This window comes from Neofelis nebulosa, chromosome 8 (assembly GCF_028018385.1).
Source record: "Neofelis nebulosa isolate mNeoNeb1 chromosome 8, mNeoNeb1.pri, whole genome shotgun sequence".
In the NCBI taxonomy this organism is placed as follows: Eukaryota; Metazoa; Chordata; class Mammalia; order Carnivora; family Felidae; genus Neofelis; species Neofelis nebulosa.
Genome location: NC_080789.1, coordinates 63,529,282 through 63,551,177, shown reverse-complemented (window position 1 = coordinate 63,551,177; position 21,896 = coordinate 63,529,282). Strand labels below are relative to the sequence as shown.

The 21,896-nt window shown below is 44.0% G+C and overlaps 1 protein-coding gene across 1 annotated transcript; it reads right to left on the bottom strand.

Moving 5' to 3' along the window:
* Window positions 1-15,022: 15,022 nt before the first annotated feature.
* On the bottom strand, window positions 15,023-19,878 carry LOC131519551 (keratin, type II cytoskeletal 6A-like). The gene is made up of 7 exons (XM_058742684.1): window positions 19,285-19,878; window positions 17,847-18,061; window positions 17,454-17,514; window positions 17,201-17,296; window positions 16,915-17,079; window positions 16,300-16,425; window positions 15,023-15,453 (listed from the first exon to the last, which is right to left on the bottom strand). Exons 1-7 carry the CDS (start codon window positions 19,822-19,824, stop codon window positions 15,199-15,201), a joined length of 1,458 nt encoding a protein of 485 aa, XP_058598667.1. The 5' UTR covers window positions 19,825-19,878; the 3' UTR covers window positions 15,023-15,198.
* Window positions 19,879-21,896: the final 2,018 nt, after the last annotated feature.

The window sequence follows — 21,896 nt, the reverse complement described above, 5'->3', positions numbered from 1 at the left end:
TGGGCAGATGCATAGCCTTGTGCAGGTGGGCAGGCAGCCCTCAAGTCCCCTTCTGTCAATTTTAGCAAGAAAATGGGGTGTTCTTTTCATTCAAGCTTGTGGCTGAGAGAAGATGGATCAGCCCCCTTCCCTCCACAATCAAGTTCTTCAGGCACATCCAACAGACATGCAAAGCATGGACACATGGACACACATGTCTTAAGAACGTTCACAAAACAATGGTCTAGATGCAACATGGTGGCAGTTGGGTGCATCTGGGTAGAGAAGTGACATGAAGGGGCAGAGTCAGGCATTTGAGGCCTGAAGGAACCTTAGAGATGAGGAAGGAAACCCAGGGCAAGAACTGTCAAAAGCCATGCAGCCATTTGGTACCCAGGCTGGAATTCTGATTCCTTTGGACGCTCACATTTGCCTGGAGCTTCCCTCACATCATAGCCAGTGCAAAAATTACCTGTTGCCTGGGAAGCATACTTGGGGCCCCTCCTGGAGGGAGGGAGTGGTGTGATGCCAGCGTCTCAAGGGCCCCCACCCCCCCACCGTGGGCCCCCGCAGAAAGCAGGTGAAGGGATTTAGACAAGAACGGCTTCAGGTGTGTCTTGGCCAGCTGCCTCTGACCACTTTAATGGCTTCATTTGTTCCCAGGATCAGGGTGCTTCACCAAGTCTCTCTGGCTGGTGCTGAAGAGGAGCCTCCAAACAGGGACACTATTGCGAGAGGAAAGTGGGGGACAAAAGGAATACCCCTGTAGCTCTTCCTGGGCCTCTGTGAACAGAGAACTCGATACCTAGAGACCCCGGCAAGATGGACATGGCTTGCAGCCTTGGCCTGTGGACATAGGCTGGGTGGTCTGGGTGATACTGGTGCATGGCGGGAGGCTGTTGACACCATCCTCTGGCTCCTTCCAGGGCTCGGGGGTGCCCATTGAGGTCTGGGGTGTGTGTAATCTGCTGGGCAGTAGCAGCCAGAAGCCATACCGGGCTTGGCATCACCTTTGTATCTCATAAACTTGGACATTACAGAAGCTCTTCCCTCCTTCTTGCTTTCTAGTGTCATTCTCTTACCCTGAGTGATCCCTGGGAGGCACTGCTGACTGGAGACTTCATACAACATACATCTGTTCATTTGCTCATTTATTCGTTCAACAAATCTTCATGGGGACCCACGATGTGTGAGGTCCTGGAAAAGGACCGTGAAGGAGGCGCCATCATCAGCACTGTTTCAGGGAAATAAACCATTATGACAGAGGGTTACCATATGCATACGAGTAGGTGCAGCATGTGCATGGGGAGCTCAGGGACACCTGGTAGGGACACGTCCTCCTCAGAGGCCAGATGTGATCTGGGGTTGAGATCCCAGGCCCTTGCTCTTCACCTTCAGCTCCAGAAAAGCTCACGAAGTGCACCTTAAAGAGGTTCTCTATTTCTGGGTAAGGAGAGTGAGGCCCAGAGTCCCATAAAGAATTGAGAGTAAAGCTGGAGCTGAGACTGTTGTCTCCTGCCCCCCGCACAGAGCTTGGGCCACAATGCTCCCTGTGTGCCAAACATACAGTCCTTGTTCTGTATGCTTCTCACCCCCAGGGGCCTGCTGGGCTTCAAGGAAGATCATTCTTTTTATATTGTTTTATAAAGTTTTAGCCTCTTGGAATAACTTGCAAAACCAGGAGACAATATCTTGAATCTGTTTATATTTTTTAAATAAAATTTTGGTCTCTTGGGATAACTTGCAAAACCAGGAGACAATATCTTCATTCTGTTTATATTTTTAAAAATTTTTTTTAACATTTATTTATTTTTGAGACAGAGAGAGACAGAGCATGAACGGGGGAGGGGCAGAGAGAGAGGGAGACACAGAATCGGAAGCAGGCTCCAGGCTCTGAGCCATCAGCCCAGAGCCCGACGTGGGGCTCGAACGCACGGACCGTGAGATCGTGACCTGAGCTGAAGTCGGAGGCTTAACTGACTGAGCCACCCAGGCGCCCCTGTTTATATTTTTTAAATAAAATTTTGACCTCTTGGGATAACTTGCAAAACCAGGAGACAATATTTTATTTATTTATTTATTTATTTATTTATTTATTTAATGTTTTTATTTTTTAATATATGAAATTTACTGTCAAATTGGTTTCCATACAACACCCAGTGCTCATCCCAAAAGGTGCCCTCCTCAATACCCATCACCCACCCTGCCCTTCCTCCCACCCCCCATCAGCCCTCAGTTTGTTCTCAGTTTTTAACAGTCTCTTATGCTTTGGCTCTCTCCCACTCTAACCTCTTTTTTTTTTTTCTTTCCTTCCCCTCCCCCATGGGTTTCTGTTCCGTTTCTCAGGATCCACATAAGAGTGAAACCATATGGTATCTGTCTTTCTCTGTATGGCTTATTTCACTTAACATCACACTCTCCAGTTCCATCCACGTTGCTACAAAAGGCCATATTTCATTTTTTCTCATTGCCACGTAGTATTCCATTGTGTATATGAACCACAATTTCTTTATCCATTCATCAGTTGATGGACATTTAGGCTCTTTCCATAATTTGGCTATTGTTGAGAGTGCTGCTATAAACATTGGGGTACAAGTGCCCCTATGCATCAGTACTCCTGTATCCCTTGGATAAATTCCTAGCAGTGCTATTGCTGGGTCATAGGGTAGGTCCAGGAGACAATATTTTAATTCGGGCTGTGAGAAAGGTAAGATGGACACATATGGCACAGTGAAAGTCGTCTTAGATGCCATATAACAGAATTTAAAATATGCAGTCCGTGGGGGAAGGGGATGGGAAAAATAGTTACAGACAGAGAGGGAGGGAAGCAAACCATAGGAGACTCTTAAAAACTGAGAATAAACTGAGGGTTGATGGGGGGTGGGGGAGAGGGGAAGATGGCTGATGGGCATTGAGGAGGGCACTTGTTGGGATGAGCACTGGGTGTTGTATGTAAGTGATGAATCACGGGAATCTACCCCCAAAACCAAGAGTATACTGTACACTTTGTATGTTAGCCAAGTTGACATTAAATTATATTTAAAAAAATGCGGTCCAGACAGTGAGTGTCCTGATCGATCGCAGGATGGACCTTGAGGGTTTCACATGTGCCTTACTCTCCCTGTTGGCTCCAAAAGCCACGTTTCTGGCACACACACATGAGGATACAGCCTGAGCACGAAAGGAGAGGCTGGGGGAACTGGCTTGGTTTAACATTTCTCATGGACAAATCACAGAGTGAATCCATCCATGGATACTTAAGGTGGGATTGCATTTATCTGTTGAACACACACCCACCTTGTCTGTAAAGCTGTGTTCCTGTCTGAGACATCTCTGATGCATCATTTACCTGGGACTTTCCATGGGCAGGAGCTTCTGGATGTGGGACTGTGTTTTCCACCATCCTCTGGAGGGCCGGGCCCATGGTGCATCCATCTGTGGCCTAGGAGTCCCTGCCTCATGACGTGTGTCATGCTGGGCTGCCTGACACCCAGCTGACCTGTGGGCCCCACGTGAGCACACACGGATGATGAGGACAGTGACAATGATGATGATGTCAGGAAACCGAGAGCCATTAAGCTGGGAGTGATTGACTCAAGGTAAACTGGAGAGTGGGTATCTCTCTGTGCTCTGTTTTAAGAGGGGTAAACATTCAAAAGCCCAGAGACAGGGGGTGAAAATTTAGGCCCAATTAATGACTCATTATTACAAAAGAATTCATCTCTTTGAGGAGCCACTCAGCGGAGGACTCTGAATTAGCTGGCTCTCTTTGTGTGCACTCAAAGAGCAATGGATTGATATGTAGCTTTGCAGAGGGGCTTCTCGGGTGCAAAACCAGGCAGATTTCTGGAATCCAATGGGATGAAGCAGGTTCCACTGAACGGGCCAGCACCGTGTGTGATGCAGCCAGGACACTGCTGTCACCTCCCTTCCTGGAAAAGGACTGAAAAGGGGTGTGACCTCACAGGCAGGTGTCTCAGCGGCCTCCAAGTGATTTCCTCCAGTAGGTATTCTGGATATGCTCCCATGGGGCCAATGAGAGACACTAACTCCTTTAAAGGAATGTGTCAAAGTGCTTTTCATTCCCTCCTCCCCTTCCCCTGTGAGGACTGGTTTATTAAGCAAGAGTTGACCAACTTGGAGTGAGCCCAGAGTCTAATGAATATGAGCAGGGAATTGGGAAATGGGAGGTGTGGGGAGCAGGGAAGGACATCAGGGTAGGAGACCAGTCAGTTTCTTGGTTGTTGTTGGAGCCACCAGTGAATACACTTAAACCTCAGTGAGAAGAATTCAACTCAGAATCAAAGGGCCTCTGTGCTTTGATGGTAAACAGGGAAATCCTTTCTCCAGAGAAGGGGTGAGGTTTCTGTAGATTCTTTCTGGAATGATTTAGAAGGTGTGATTCTGCAACAAATGGAATTTTGTTTGTTTTGTTTAGTTTTCGAAGCATTTGATGTCTCTATGAGTACCTATACTCTGTACCCTGATAAGGTTCTTTAGACATCATGGTATTTAAGGATTTAGTTTTAAAATATGATTTTCCTACATCTTTAAAAATTCCCCCTTGAAGGAACCGACCTCCACTTGGCCTCTCCAAAGTGGATCTGCCATGGCTCACACACCTTCATACTTTGCACATATTGTCCTTGCCTTCTGGTTTGTGTGTGTGTGTGTGCATGTGTGCACGTGTGTGTGTGTGTGGGGGGGGAAGTGTTCTCTCTCTTCTGAGTAAGAGGGGCTTTTTTTGAAAGGTAAGCACACAATTCCATTGAATCCAACATGAACTTAATGTGTATCCGCCTTTTTAAAAATTATTTGCAGCGTCTACAACCCAGCTATGCCACAGATCATCTTAAACTGTATTGCTGGGTAACTTTGCTGGGTTGCTGAGTCACATGGGACATATATACGGTTTGGAAGACACTATCTGAGGCAAGGGTAACACTGGCTAAAGACAGTCACATTCCACTCATCACTCCCTCATCACTAAAGAATGAATGAAAAGTCTGAGTAGAGGACATAATGCTTTAGAGACTCATAAGGGCTCTCAGGAAAAGACAAGGCAAAATAAAGCTTGGATGGAGTCCAGAGCTGGGGGAGGAGAGACCAGTAAGCTTGCCAGCTTGGGCAAAAGCAGTCATTCCTCTTCCTTCCAGTGTGGGCTGGGATTCTCAAGCTCAAGGGCAGCACTGCTTGGTGTTTGCCCTCAGCCTGTGAATATGTCACTAGCTGATGTCATCATATGGTAGATGGGGGCAGATGCCCCAACTAGGTGAGGCAGCACCCCAGGGTAGTGGCACCCCCACCAGAGGGCGAGCAAAGCAAGGAAGGGCTGGAGTGGTGGGGGAATGCCAGGTCGGTTCCTCCTTTCCTGCACCTGTCCCTGTGGCCAGAGGGGGAACTGATGGAGCTGGAGTCCTGGGCAAGACTGCACGTACCTCCCTAACACCAGCGAAGAGACAGGTTCTGAAAGGGGGCAGGTCGTTCCTTGGATGCTGGTTCTACTTCTTACTCATTTAACCTCATCACTGTAACCAGGATAAAGTTTAGTGATGTAAGTGAGTACAGAAATCAGTAATTCTCATGCACTGCCTTTCAGTAATTAGAAAATATGACAGAAAAGAAAGGGTTTTCATTCATCACAAAAACTGGGAGGTACCTAGGGATATCTGACAGTAACAGTTACAATAAAACAAAATGCTCAAGAGTAACCAGAAAACATTAAAAGCAAACAATACACAAAGAGTAGAAATTGCTGGGTTAGAAAGCATCATGGAATAGGAAGCGTTAGTAATTACAGTGGTGTGGTCATACAAAGAGACCAATGACCAGAAGAGAAAATGTATAAATTAAGCATCTAATAAAAATGGTATTTTTCACTTTTAAATAAAGTAAAATTTAATTTTTACTTTATTTAAAAAATATGTGTGAGTGGGAATGAGGATGTTTATCTTCATGTAGCAGAAAAGTACAAAAAGGAAAAGAGCAATTACCAAATTCCCACTTTTTAGAATCGATCACTATTATTATTTTAACTTACTTGCTTTCATCCTTTTTTCCACATTAACATCTTTTTTTAATGTGTTTTATTTATTTTGAGAGACAGAGAGAGAGTGGGGGGAGAGGCAGAGAGAGGAGGAAAGAGAATCCGAAGCAGGCTCTGTGCTGTTAGTACAGAGCCCGATGCGGAGCTCGATCTCATGAACCATGAGATTGTGACCCACGCTAAAATCAAGAGTCGGATGCTTAACCAACTGGGGCCACCCAGGTGCCCTCCATGTTAACATCTTTTAATAAATCATATACATAATAAATAAACGCAGTGTCCTTTAAAAACAATTCATGACTCAAGTTCCTGCTAAGATGGCCAACCAGCTGGTCCTGGTTTGTCTGTCTCCCTCAGGATCAATGCTAAGAAATTATAGAAACACATGGAAGGCATGGATACTAAGAACTACCAATGACAATTGCAAAAACTGTGAGAAAGCCCAGGGAGGGCCCGAAGTTACTTGAGCTGATTATAGGGGCAGGTGGGTAGTTGCAGCCTGGAGCCCAAGCCTGAGGTGGCAAGGAGAGGGTAGGGTGGAGGGAAAGGCCTAAAGTTTGGTTCTCGCCTACTGTCTGCCCTTTTACAGTAGAAATTCAGAACAGCAACCCATCCACTAGTGAGTGCCCTTGTCTATAATTCAATATAATGGCAGATCTACTTCACAGGTAAGGTTGCCAGATTTAGCAAATAAAAACATGATGTACAGTTCAATTTGAATTTTAAATAAATGACAAACAATTTTTTAGCATAAGTATGTTCCATGTAATATTTGAGACATAATTATAACATTTTTTAATGTTTATTTTATTTATTTTGAGATAGAGCGTGAGCGAACACATGAGCAGGAGAGGGGCAGAGAGAGAGAGAGAGGGGAGAGAGAATCCCAAGCAGGCTCCATGCTGTCAGCACAGGGCCCGATGCAGGGCTCAGTCTCACAAACCATGAGATCATGACCTGAGCTGAAATCAAGAGTCAGATGTTCAATTGACTCAGCCACCCTATACTAAATTTTTTTATGTGGTTTACGTGAAATTAAAATTTAACTGTATATTGTGTATTTTGTCTGCGTGGCCTACTCATAGGCGACTGGAATAACAATGCCTGCTGGCATATAGTTGGCCTCTATAGAACCGGGGACTCATCTGGTCTTTACTCAAGGGTGTGAAGGAGGCCTGTAGGTAACTGCTGTCCCGGAACTTCTCACATGGGGAGGGAGAACCAGAGTCTGAGCCTGGCTCATTGGGAAGTTTCCTGTCAGCTTTTGGGATTTTGCAGGAACTGTAGCATGGCAGTTCCTAAGTTTTTCTTCCATCATGTCCTTGTCCTCAAACTCTAGAGCTGCATAATAGAGTGGTAGGGAGGTAACTGATATTCAGAAGCCTCTCCCAGTTACAAAACTTCTGCCTAACAACATGTTCAGCAGCCAGACCATTGCCCACCTGTGGACAACCATGGAATAAGGTTAGACTGCCACTTGATTCATGACCCAGGGGGATGGGTCTCTGCCATGGCTTCAATTTAGCAAAATATTATTAGAACAGCATTGGTTATTGTTTTTCTTGTGGAAGTTTTTCTTGCATTTTATTTAGCATATAGCCAAGCCATAGGAGTAGCCACTGTCTCCACCCAGGCCTAAGCTATTGCCCACACTGCCGGCACTGCCATGGCCACCAGAGATGGTTGACTCCACCACTGTTGTGAAGGGAAGGGGGACAAGGACACACAAGACACAGTGAGTTCATTCTGCCAGCCTGAGTCCTGTCAGAAGAGTGCAAGGGCAAGAAGGGGAGGCAAGCAAAGTTACTTACAGATGTTGACTTGTCCAACACCTTCCCCTTTGAGCCTAGGGAGGGAGAAAACACACAGATCATGAGACCTCAGACAGCCACCACTGGGCCAAAGTGGGAAGCCTTGATGTGAGGATAACCCATGGAGAAATTACCTTTTAAATGATTCTCTGAGAGTAGTACTGTGGCCATAACGCGAGTGCTTTCAACTTGTGCTCATGGCTGGATATCCCGGACATACATCCAGATGTTTGAAGAGCTTGTGTGAGTTACTCCCCTGGACTCCGCGCCCTCCAGCAGCTTCCTGTAAGTGTCAATCTCCACATCCAGGGCCAGTTTGACATTCATCTCCTGGTACTCCTTCAGCAGCCGGGTCGTGTCTGCTTGGCCTTCTGCAGGACATCCTCCAGATCAGTCAGCTTGTTCTTAGCATTCTTGAGGGCCATCTTTCCATGTTTCTCACTATCAGAAATGGTGGGCTTCAGGCTGGTACACTGGAAGGGGAATAGACAGAATGAACTTCCAATCTGGACTTCCAGGGGAGACTAGTGAGGAAGAGTCCTAGGGTGTAGAATTGATGGAGAGGGAACTCTGAATCTTCCTGTCTAGATGTTTGACTATCTGCTTACTTTTTCAAGTCTCTGAGCCGGTTATCAAAGTCCTACACATTTTGTATTCACCACCTGCATGAGAATGTGGGTGGTGACTGATGCAGAACCCTACAGTCCACACATTAGAAGAAATGGATAACTGAGTTTGTTGTTGTTTTTGAGTGTTATCTCCAAAGTCAAATCTGGACCACAGACAGCTGTGTTTGGCATGACCAAATTTGCACATTACAAATATGGTACATTGAAAAAGTGAACTTTCCATGAGACTATTGAAACCTTGCCCTCCTCCTACCTCATAATTACATATACTTTGGGGAGAACTGTTCTCTTGTTTCCTTCCTCCCTCTTTTCTTGAATCATGAGCAGATTTTCAGCATCTTTTCTTAACTCTTATGGCCAGCCTTTCCTTCCCTTTGCTCCTTTGCAATTCTCAATACAATTATTTCTCTTAGACCAATCCTATTTCCAAACAGGCCAGGGTGGTCTCTATGGTATTGGGCTACTAAGACAATGCTCAGTTTTCTCTCTACTAAGAGAGGGTCAGTTTGGGAAGTATGTTCCCCTCCAATCTTTTTCCTTCTCAACCCACAGATCTCACTGATAAAATTCCCCCAACAGACTTTTGAGACGTTCCTTCCCTAAAAGTTACCATGCCCATCACTTCTTCTCCTTCTCTTGACAAGCAGAATCCCAAATATAATTTAAAATAGTTTTTATCTGATACACTGTTCAAAACTTCTATTTTACAAAGATGTCAGTAGAGGGATGTTGAATGTTACCTAATGATTCAATTCTAATCTAAACTTCCATTTAGTGCAAGTATCTCTTTTAAAACATTCTTTTTTATTTAAATGTTTATTTATTTTTGAGAGAGAGAGAGAGCAGGGGAGGTGCAGAGAGAGAGGGGGGTCAGAGGATCTGAAGCAGGTTCTGAGCTGTTAACAGCTTGATGTGGGACTCAAACTCATGAACTGTTAGATTATGGCCTGAGCTGAAGTTGGATGCTTAACCAACTGAACCACCCAGATGCCCCTCTTTTAAAACATTCTTGATAGATAGCCAATGCCTGCTTCTAGAATAAGTTTATTTTTAATAGATTATAAATATTTGTGCACCTCATATATTTTTTCTCATTTGGCTAGACATGGATCCTGAAGAGAAGGCTGAAGAAAGTGTGAGAGGCTGGAGGGTGGAGTTGAGAGGAGGAGGAACATGAAGTGGCTTCCAGCAGCCACTGTACAAATACCATATGATTTCACTCATATGTGGAATTTAAGAAACAGAACTGATGAACGTGAGGGAAGGAGGAATAAAAGAGGAGAGAAGAAAACAAACCACAAGAGACTTTTAATGATAGAGAACAAACTAAAGGTTGAAGGAGAGATGTAGGTGAGGGATGGGCTAGATGAGTGATGGATATTAAAAAGAGCACGTGTTATAATGAGCACTGGGTGTTGTATGTAAGTGATGAATCACTGAAGTCTACTCCTGAAAGCAATATTTCACTGTATGTTAACTAAGCAAAAATTTAAAAAGTCCAACTTGAAAACCACTTAGAAATTGAAAAAGAAAAAAAAGAAAAAAGAAAAAAAGAAATGCTCAAGACAAGTCCCCTGCCATGTAACTGAAGATATTTCTGTGCTTTGGAAGGACTGTGTGCGTGCGTGTGTGTGTGTGTGTGTGTGTGTGTGTGTGTACACTTCCTTTGGGTGTTCCAATTATGTTTGTGTTGGACCTGCTTGGCTTCTTTATTTGTATATCCTTTATTGTACATCCTTGACTCTCCTTTAACTGTCTTTGACCCCTCAGTTCATGCTATTCTGTTTTCTCAATATTCTCCCATTTGTTCTTTATGGTGCATTTAGCACACCTATTGCCTTTTGTACTGATATTAATTTGGACTTCATTTGCATTGTGGTTTTATTTTTCTCTCTGTCTCATATCTGACTTCTTTTTTTTTAATTTGAGAGAGAGAGAGGGAGGGAGAACATGAGTGGGGAAGAGAACCAGAGGGAAAGAGAGAGAGAGAGAGAGAGAGAGAGAGAGAGAGAGAGAGAGAGAAGCCCAAGCAGGCTCCATGCTCAGCATGGAGCTGTCACAGGGCTCAATCTCATAACTGAGATCATGACCTGAGCTGAAATCAAAAGTAGGATGCTCAACTAACTGAGCACCCAGGTATCCCATATCTGACTTCTATAAGTAATGTTTTAGTTCTTATCCTCTCATTATATGGCTTTTATTCTCAAATTTTAAAAAGGGTTTATTTTATTAATTTTGGCAACATTTTATAGTGACTTTGTTCTGATAAGTGATCATTATCTGCCTTTTGTTTTCCATATTCATTTCATTTTTGAACATGTATTATATTTTTGGGGTCCTAGAATGGTCCCTTTTTGACTACAGCTCATCCATGAATAAGATGAACTCTTTCTTGACCAGTCATTTATAGAAAGTATTCTGGGGGAATGGGGTGGGCAATATGTAGGCTAACAGATTGGATGAATAATTCTTACTCCTTAAAACACCCTACCCAACAACCTCAGAGTGGCTTGTTCCCAGTCTCTCTACTTTTTTTTCTCCCCACCAACAAAATGCTGTCAATAGGCCTTGTCTTTGATTTTTTTTAAAAAAATATTTATTTGTGGGGCCTGGGTGGCTCAGTCAGTTGGGTGTCTGACTTCGGCTCAGGTCATGATCTTGTGGTTTGTGGGCTCAAGCCCTGTGTCAGGCTCTGTGCTGACAGCTCAGAGCCTGGAGCCCGCTTTGGATTCCGTGTCTCCCTCTCTCTCTGCTCCTCCCCTTCTCATGTTCTGTTTCTCTCTGTCTCAAAAATAAATAAAACATTAAAAAAATTTATTTATTTTCGGTGGAGTGCAAGTGGGGGAGGGGCAGAGAGAAGAGGACAGAGGATCCAAAGCAGGCTCTGTGCTGACAGGCTGGCAGCATTAAGCCCAATGTGGGCTCAAACTTATGAACTATGAAATCATGACATGAGCCGAAGTTGGACGCTCAACCGACTGAGCCACCCAGGTGCCCCTTGTCTTTGATTTTTTTATTCAGTTCTACCTTCAAGGCTTCTTGAAGCTTCCTGCCTCAGGTCACACTCCTAGTTCTGACTGTTGCAAACAAGGGATTCTTGGATTTGCACCTGATGACTTATCCTTCACATTGACTTAATTATGATAAGTGAGTCAACAGTGCCTGGCACATAATAGAACTTCAACATCAGGCTGCTTCTTTAGCTTGTGTTCAGCTATTGTTTTGACAGATAATATTTTGTGTTCCAGGAGCTGAAACAAATAACAACAATAAAAAAACCAAAATAACAAAACTGAGAAAACCTCATCTCTTGATGTTTGCCTATTGTCGCTGAGATGGGACACTCCTTTACCACTTAGCTAGGCTTACTCTGAACCTAGAAATCAGCACGAGGTGAATACCCAAAATCTTCTCAAGACTTTTCTGAGCATGTGTCTTCCTGGATACATGTATGACTTGCTAAATTCTCTCACACACAGAGCTACTTTGGGAAATTTGTCCTAATTTTCCAAAGAATTTCATTCCAGCTTAGCCGCTAGACATCAGATTGTTAGATGGTCCATTGTGTGTTTCCTCCTATAGTCTCTTACTCCAGGTCTCTGTGGGTTATAATCTTGCAGTTTTTCCTTGCTATGTCTCTTGCTTCTCTTATCTACATTTGAATTTATGTGACACAAAGAAAAGAACCTTGCCTTAGTTCTTCAGAAATCCTCCAGTCATGTTTGAAGAGACTTGTGCAGGGTCTTGCATAGGGTCTACAGCTGCTCTGTCAGGTTCAAGGCATATGTGCTGAGGGGGCTAGAGGCGGAGGGTGGGAAGTAAGCAGAGGGTTGAAGGGTAGGAGTGGGGTTGAGAAAGAATTCAGGAACAGGCGACTGCCTACTCAAGACCAAAATTGAAACAGGTAGAGTGTAGGGCAAGTGCTAAGAAAAATGTTTAAAAACTTGGCTATAATTTTGAAGGTGCATATTCTTGATTGGGCATTTGTTTGGTTGTTGTAAATTTTTGACTGTTTCCTAGAGCTCCCATGGAGTTTACTCAGATATTTTCTGGTTGTTTTTTGATGTTTCTGGGCAGAAGGAGAGATTGGGGTTTCCAGTCTGCCACTTTGTTATCATCACCTGTACAGTAAGATTTTAAATAAATCCATGTATATATACTGTTTTTGCAAGATGTTCTGTTAGATGCTTATCCTATACAATTTTCCAGGTTAGTTGTTTCCTTTCCATTATTCCTCATGGGTGCATGATAATATGAAAGTTAAATGGGCTTAGATTTTGAAACCCAGTCATCACTTTATCTGTTGTTGGGAAGTTCAGTCGGAGGATGAGTAGGTGTGAATGTTAGGGTTGCCCATGTTGCTGGGGGAATACTCAGAGGAGAACACAGGAGATACTGATACAAAAGGATCCAGAAGCACCCTATATGTATTATTGAAGTGAAGAAATTTTCTCTTGTGATGTGAGAGCCTGGTAGCCAGGAAGATAATGATCACTCACAGAGAAACAGGGACTGATGTGGCCAAGGGCAGAACTAGTTGAAGGATGAACCTTGCACCATATCCTGAGTTTTCATTTCCCATTCATAGAAGTCAAACTTGGCCATGGCATACCAGAGGGGAGATGTAGAAGCATCTCTTCCAAGCACCAAGGACTCAGCTTCATCCATTTCCATGAGAGTCTTAGGATGTGACAACCTGGGAATTTCTATTCTTGTTTTACCTTTACACTTCAAGAAATAAGCATATGAGTTTTATGCCTGAGTCTTTGGATTCTTAATTTGAGAACCTGTAGTATTTTCAGTTTTTCCATGTTGTGAAGATTGTTTGGATTCACATCCATGTGCATACAACTTCTGACATTTGTGCTATTTCCTTGGAATACATTTCTAGAAGTATCATTGCACTTTGGAAGTATGTATACTTTAATTTGTCTTGATACACCTTGTAAGGCAAGTTTCTTGGTTATGAAGCTAATTTCAAGCTAAAAATCAAATATCTTATCCCTTGTTGAATGTTATTTGGCTCTGATCAGCCAGAAATATATTTCCCCAACTGAGAATTTAGAGTTCATCTCCAGGCCATGTAGTAAAGTGGTCTTAGAGATGAAGGAAGTGAGACTAAGCCACTACTCTCTGGTACAGGCAATAAAAAGCAGAGTATACAATGATGGTGCACCAAATTCTTCCCATTCTACTTACCAAACATTTAAACGTAATCTTATCTAGGAAGAAAATCTGAGTGTCAGGATGGCAAACTATAGGCTTTTGCACCTCTCTCAAGGAAGACAGTGAAGTACTTGGGGATTGGGAGTGTCTTTATTATTATTATTATTATTTTTAAAGTTTATTTACTTATTTTGAGAGTATGTATGCACAAGTGGGGAAGGAACAGAGAGAGAGGAGAGAGAGAGAATCCCAAACAGGCTCCACGCTGTCACTTTACTGACACAGGGCTCAATCTCATGAACTGTGAGATCATGACCTGAGCTGAAATCAAGAGTGGGATGCTCAACTGAAGGAGCTACCCAGGCGCCACCAGTTTTGGGAAAATCTTTAATACATGAATATACATTTGTCCACTGAAAGAGCTCAAGAATAACTGATGACAAATCAAGACAACAAAATGAGAAATTATACAATAAATTTGTTTTATTTAGCAATTAGAAGAGAGCAAGGAGCAGAGGGAATGTCAGAGGGATACAGATTTCTACACTGTAGAACTAGTCACTTGTGCTTTCACAACCATTACAAGAGAGGAGATGCCCAAAACAGAGAATATGGGAGAATTCATGGGTGCATGGAAACAAGGAGAAAGTGCACTGTTCAGGAGTAGGACCCAGGCAGGTTTCTGTAATGAAAATGGGCAGAGGTAATATCCTACTAATGCTCAGCCTACTAACGGAACAAAGAGGCAAGAGTAACGTTTTGGTAACAAAGTGAGGCCCCAGTTGTGGTTGTATTAAGGTATAAATCAGAGGTTGAATTTCTATGCTGAGCAATGGAAACTTAGGTGGACCAGGTATAGGCAATGATGAGAAATGAAGGCACTCAGCAGGTTCTGCTCAGAGAGTAAGAGAAATCAGAGACGGGAGAGGAGAAGCAGCCTGAGAGAGGGCAATCCAGTTGCAGATGGGACAACGTGGGGCCAAGAGCTGATGGCAGGACTTAGTGCTCGTAGCTCTTCCTGCTGGAGGATGAGGTGGTGGTGTATTTGATGGTGGAACTGCTGCCCCCAGAGGAGCTGAAGCCACCCCCAATGCCTCTGCCGCTGCTGGAACTGAAGCCAGCTCCCAGGCTGTGGCCGCTGCCATAGGAGTAGCCGCTGCCTCCACCCAGGCCTGCACCACTGCCCACACCACTGGCACTGCCATAGCCACCAGAGACGGTAGACTGCACCACAGCTGTGAAGGGGAGGGAGACAAGGACACATAGGACACAGTGAGCTCATTCTGCCAGTCTGAGTCTTGTCAGAAGAGCTAAGGGGAAGGGAGAGGGGCAAGCCAAGTACTTACAGATGTTGACTTGTCCAACACCTTCCCCACTCAGCCTAGGAAGGGAGAAAACACAGGGACCGTGAGACCTCAGACAGCCACCACTGGACCAGAGTGGGAAGCCTCGATGTGAGGATAACCCATGAGCAAACTGCCTTTTAAGATTCTCTGAGAGTCATGATTGTGGCCATAACTAGAATGCCTTCAACTTGTGCTCATGGCCAGACATCATGGACATGTATTCAGAGGTTTGAGGAGCTTGTGTGAGTTACCCACCTGGACTCCTCACCCTCCAGTAGCTTCCTGTAGGTGGCAATCTCCAAGTCCAGGGCCAATTTGGCATTCATCTGCTCCTGGTACTCCTTCAGCGGCCGGGCCATGTCCTGCTTGGCCTTCTGCAGAGCATCCTCCAGATCAGCCAGCTTGTTCTTGGCATCCTTGAGGGCCATCTCCCCACGCTGTTCAGCATCAGCAATAGCGGACTGCAGGTTGGCACACTAGAGCAAGAAGATAGGCAGAAGGAACTCGTAATGTAGTTCTCCAAGAGAGTAGCCATACTTCTTTCTAGTGAGGAACAGTTCCAGAGCCCAGATACGATGGTAAGGGATTTCTACCACATGTTTTCCAGTCTTTTTCTGTTCTGCACAACTTACCCAGACTGGGAGCCACTTGAGAACACCTGTGCCGTTTTTAAACCACCCTCCATGAGGGGTGGGTGGGAGACCTTATGTTGGACCAAATACCAGCATACTTGGAAGAAATGGACCCATTCATTTGTTTTGAGTGCTGTCTCCAAAGCTAAAGCATCACCTTTTCTGATTATCTCATGGGGATGCCCCATTAACTTACACAAAATCACCAACATCTGCACCTAAGGTATGAGTTTCATTGCTAGCTGCTGAGATCTTGTCTTCCTTACTCCTAAGGGCTTCTAACATGCTTGGGAAATGGGTCTTCATCCTGGGTCATTGCTCAACACTCTATTTCAATTGAATGTTGAACAGATTTGGAACAGTCTTGCCCCACTCTGGAACTCACCTTTTCTTTCCCCACTTGTTTCTTATACTCCTAAACCAATCATTCTCCTTAAGTAATCTCTTTCCAAAGTCCCTGGACAATCTTTTTACAGTCTAATTGAAATTGTTCCTGTCATGTGATTGTATTATCTGTAGGGTTGGCACCCATATGTCCTAACATGTGGGAATTCACTGAGGGTGGGAGCCACATGCACCCTTCTCTTTGCTCTTCCCCCAATTCCCAGAATTTCCCAAATGGTGGCTGATGGCTGCCTGGTGGTCGAGTGAGGAAGCAATGCTTATCTTCTCCAGAAGCCCCTACCATACCTGCTTCTTGACATGGTCGATCTCAGATCTCAGCCTCTGGATCATGCGGTTGATCTCAGTAATCTCCTGCTTGGAGTTGCGCAGATCATTCATCAGTCTGCCTGTGGTGGCCTGCAGCTCCTCATACTGGAGTCCAGAGGGAGAGAAGGTGGTGCATATGGGCTTTCATGACTTGAGTTCTCAACCAGGCATTTAACACACCTGGAGCTAGTGACTTCTCACCAAGGCATTTTAGAGAAAGTTGATGTGGCAAGGTCACTGAATACTGTACACTGATCACAGACCCTCTTTTTAATGGAATGCTGGCTGCCTAGTTCAGTTGAAGACCAGCAATGTTCTATATTATTTTTCTGAGTGAGCCAGCATCAGAGTGAAGACAAAAGCAAGAATCACTAGATCCTTATCTATGTAGCTACCTTCCTGCACTTGAGTTCTTTGACTTAATTGAACTCGGACATAAATTCTGTGAATGCCTACTCTATGAGAGCAGGTTACATATCCTGCGAGAAATCATCAGCATCCTTGCAGTAGACTTTCCCAGCGAAAGGTGTAGCCTTGCTGGTGTTTAGGAAGAGGACACAGGCAATCCTGGGCACCTGTCAACTCAAGGCTCACCTTGCTCTGGTACCAGGACTCAGCCTCAGCCCGGCTCTTCTGAGCAATCTCCTCATATTGGGCTTTGACTTCAGTGATGATGTTGTCCAGGTCCAGGTTACGGTTGTTGTCCATGGACAGGACCACGGAAGTGTCTGAGATGTGGGTTTGCATCTGAGCCAGTTCCTGCAGAGCATAAGATCATCAGATCATCTTTTCCTTGGCCTTACAGACGTACCCCACCCCAAGATCCTCCACCCTTGGCAGAGCCCCATCACAACAAAAAAAGAGGAGTGGGGATGCTTACTGCTTCATACAAGGCTCTGGTGAAGTTGATCTCCTCTTTCAGAGCCTCCACGTTGGCTTGGAGATCATCATTATTAATGTATGCAGCATCCACATCCTGGGGAACAAGCCAACACCTTGGAGTCAGCTGAGCCTTCCTTCCCAGTCTGAACACCTTTTAGTCTCCCCATCTACTCCCCTCTTGGATGTGTGCAGGGGCCAAGAGTCCTTTCTTTCTAGAAAGGAACATGAACCCCTGATCTTCAGCAGCTCACCTTCTTTAGAGTCACAAATTCATTCTCTGCTGCTGTGCGCTTGTTGATTTCATCATCGTATCTAGACACAGAAGAGGGTAAGACATAATTGAGCCAGTGGCAAGGATGATACAGAAAAAGTGTCCTGGAATCCCAACTTTCCATAAAAGAGATATACCCAAAAAGAGCTTCCTGTCAGTGAGCCACAAAAATGACTTTTTGTGGTTCCTAAATTGTTTTCTCTCCCTATCCACCTCCATGACCCTTTGTCTTTTGGGTTTGTTTTAGGTAATAATTGTGATTTTCATTTCCATGGACGTGTTTTGCTATGGAATCAGGCCCACATCTTGACCTGGTCACCCAATAATCTTGAAGACTTCGGGGAACTGAACTCCTTTCTGTCCTTGAACTCACTTGTTCTTGAAGTCCTCCACCATGTCCTGCATGTCCCTGAGTTCTGAGTTCAGTTGGACCTTCTCCCCCTCTAAACTCTCCAGGTGTCTCCTGAGCTTGTTGATATACTGCTCAAACCAGGGCTCCAGATTCTGCCTCACGGTCTTGGTGCCCTGCTCCTGGAGCAGAGTCCACTTGGTGTCCAGGACTTTGTTCTTCTGCTCCAGGAACCGCACCTGGAAGAGACAAGATGATTATTTGCCAGAGAGAGCAAAGGTGAAAGAGATGTTACTTGTCAGGTGCCCAGGCATGTCTGGGTAGTCACCCAGGTGGGTTATTACGGAGCATGTACAGAGGGTCAGGCTGATAGTGTTGCACTCCCAAACCTATTTCCTTCCCACCCTAGCAGTCCTAGTGTGAAATTCTTCCAGAGACCTATGATGTCTTCTCACTGACTAAGCTATATAGTGCATCAGTGACTTTCAACATTTCTTCTCTTTCTATTGAAAAGCACAACCATACATCTAGTTAAAAATAGTATTTCTCCAGGTGGCTATATGGCTCAGTCAGTTACGTGTCTGACTCTTGATTTTGGCTCAGGTCATGACCCCCCTGTTTTTAGATTGAGCCTTCTGTTGGGCTCTAGGCTCTCTGCCTCTTGATCTGCCCCTCTCCTGCTCTATCTCAAAATAAATGAATGAATGAATGAATAAATAAATAAATAAACAAACATTAAAAATATTATTTTCCTATTCCACTGCACAAAGTTATTTTTTTTAATTGTACCTCAGTTAAGGGATTGTTAAATGTGCAGACTCTAATGATTTAATCCAATTCAGTTAATGATTGGATTCCATTAACTTCTGCTTTAGTGCATGATTTTCCTGTACAACAAATGTCCTAATGGTCATGCTCTAGTTCTATACATTTAGTATTTCTATGATATATAAACATTTCTGAGTCTTTTTTTTCTAATCCAGCCAGAAATCCTTTTTCTTTTCTTTTCTTTTCTTTTCTTTTTTTTTCTTTTCTTTTCTTCTTTTCTTCTCTTCTCTTCTCTTCTCTTCTCTTTTCTTTTATTTTCTATTCTTTCACCCTTTTCCTCATGTCCAGAGCCCTAGAACAGTTTTCCACTGGAATTATTATTTAATCTCTTAGAATATTCAGCAGGTAAAGCTGACCAATTCTATTCTCTCATTGCCATATTTTGCTTCATGGATAACACAAGTTGAGTATTGTTCCCTGGCTGGGTTGAAGGACATTTAAGAGACCCAGTGGTTTCAAGTGATTTCCGTCACCTTCTGCCTGTTGTCAACATGGAGGCCATCTGACATCCCAGGGGAGAGCTCCTCTGAGTCCCCTTCTCCCTCCCTCCTGAATCTCACCCCAGTAGGACATTCATTGATTGTCTAGTCTGGGGAGCCTGACATCCCAGTGGAGGCAGGTCTTCCTGGCTCACCTTGTCGATGAAGGAGGCGAACTTGTTGTTGAGGGTCTTGATCTGCTCCCGCTCCTCAGTCCTCACCCGCTGGATGGCGGGGTCAATTTGCAGGTTCAGAGGAGTGAGGAGGTTCTGGTTGATGGTGACCTCTTGGATGCCTCCAGGGGGGCACACAGGGAAGCCAGAGCCCCCATAGCCACCAGCAAAACCAGCTCCACCACCGAGCCCAAAGCCACCACCAGCTGCGGCACCAAAACCAAATCCACTGGCAGCTCCACCTCCATAGCCAAAGCCACCTCCAACTCGGCCACCATATCCACCACTGATGGCACAGCTGCCCCCTCCGATGGAGATCCTCTTGGAGCCGCCCAGGCTATAGAGGCTCCTGCTCCCAAAGCCAGCTCCTCCACACACTCCACCGAGGCCACCAGTGCCCCTGGAGCGGGACACAGAGACACTGCTGAAGCCAGAGCGGCAGACCCCTGGGACTCTGGCTGAGCTGGTGCTGAAGCCACGGTAGCTGACGCTTTGGCTCCTCACGGTGGATTTGCTAGACATGATTCCTGAAGCGGGAAGGCTGAAGAAAGCGTGAGAGGCTGGAGGGTAGAGCTGAGGGGAGCAGATCTGTGAGATGAGCCTCCCGGCAGCAGTTTATATATGGTGAAAATGGGCTGGGCTCCGTCCTGGAAGGTGAGCTTGTAGATTGGGAAGGGTTGGGCATTTACAAACAATAATGTCACATCTTGTATATTAGAAAAGTTATGAAATAATGAAAATTTCATTTTTGGCTTCCTTTAGTCAGGGAAAATATCTCCAGTCTTCCAGCTTTGACTTGATCTCAGTATAATGTGACTATTCTCAATTCACTGAGATAGGAGTAGTTACTGTCTCAAAGTTCTGCATGTTATGCTCGTGTATGAGAAATTAAGTGCACTCCTCTCCACCTGTGTTGTACCCAGCAGAGATAGGATACTGAAATAATCTATTTCATATGCTTTCATAGTAACATTCTCATTATTTTTCATTATTACAGAAGTTAAATATGACTTTTCTTTTGCTCTTATGTAAAATTTCACCCACATAAAGGAGTAACATAACAACATAATCGGTCCCTATATTCTTATCACTCAGCTTTATAAAAGTCATTATCTCAAAACCAGTATGACAGCTTCCATATTCCTACCCTATTCCTTGACGACTGTAAATTATTGGAAAACAAATGTCAGAGATCATATTGTCTTGTTTGTATATAATTCTGTATTTATGTCCGAATGAGAGACACTTAAAATATAACCAAAGTACCATTTTCATATATTAAAAATGTATATATTCATTAACATCAGCAGGTATGTATTCAGTCTTCAATATACCTCTTGGTGTTATTTATTTTTTTATTTTGGTTGTCAGAATCAGGATCCAAATATGCTCTATATCTGTTATTTGTGTGTGAAATGTCTTTTAGATAATATCTTCTAAATCATTTAAGTCAGTATATTCTTCTTCATTTTTTCCATACAATTTATTTGTTAAAGAGACTGGGTTCTTTGTCAGGTGCAGTGTTTCATTCCTTGGATTTTTCTAGTTGCGTGTTCATGGTGCCTCATTGAACATCTTACTGTGTCCTTTGTATATCCTGTAAAGTGATAGGTAAAGCTAGAAACTTAATGTGCTATCTGTTTAAACATTCCAGATGTAGATGTATAGACTGCCTACTCATATATTGAATATTGTTACTTACACACTTGCTTCAATGTTTAGACGTTGAAGGAGAATGTTGAAGACGTTCAAGGAATAAAATATACATTCAAGGTCATTCCCCAAGCAGCCAATTCCTATATATGGATTCAAGCGGTGTTCTCAGTTCCTGTGTATCTTTGTAGTATCCTCATTTGGGTGTTTCTGTGTTTTTCCTGGGGTATGTGGTGTGTGTGTGTGTGTGTGTCTGTGTGTGTGTGTGTGTGTGTGTGAGAAAGAGAGAGAGAGAGAGAGAGAGAAGAAAGAGGTGGAGAGAGATATTGGGGCGAGTGTATATGTACAGAGGGTGCCCATATTGTTAAAAAGTATATATTTTATGCATATCCATGTTTGTATAATATCCACCTTTATATCCTCTTTTCAGTTACGCCTGTGTTGTATTTCTTATGTGTTTTCTCCTCGTCCTCCTTTAATGTTCAGTGATGGCTGTTTCATGCCTGCAAGCTCTTCTCCCCCTCTGTCTACCTCCCTTTCCATGTCCATTACTGCCCATTCAGCAATGCCTTCACCTCCCTGTCTGCTTTCAGCATGGCCTTCATTTCTAGTGTGGTTTTGTCTTGTTTCTTGGCTCCTTTTCTGAGCTCCTCCAGTTCATTTTCTCCTTTATTATCTCATTCAATTGCCCCATTTGTTCTCTGATTTTATCATGGTGTCTATTTCATTGAATTTTGGGAAATATACTATTGGAATTTTTTTCTGTTGAGTGTTTTTCACATGCCTCTTGTTTGTCCCTGTGTTACTTAATGGAAGGTGCCTATTGTGATCCTGGAATGCTTCCTTTATCTCTGCCTTTGTTTTTTAATGAGTGTTAATTTATTTTTGAGAGAGAAGAGAGAGAGAGAAGAAGCAGGAGAGGAGCGGAGAGAGAGGGGGAG

Coding starts and splice junctions, on each gene's coding strand:
- LOC131519551 (XM_058742684.1), bottom strand. CDS start 19,824: ATGTCTAGCAAATCCACCGTGAGGAGCCAAAGCGTCAGCTACCGTGGC. Junction 16,426..16,914: donor AGTCCTGGTACCAGAGCAAG/GTGAGCCTTGAG, acceptor TCTGGACTCCAG/TATGAGGAGCTGCAGGCCAC. Junction 15,454..16,299: donor TCGACCATGTCAAGAAGCAG/GTATGGTAGGGG, acceptor TTCTTGCTCTAG/TGTGCCAACCTGCAGTCCGC.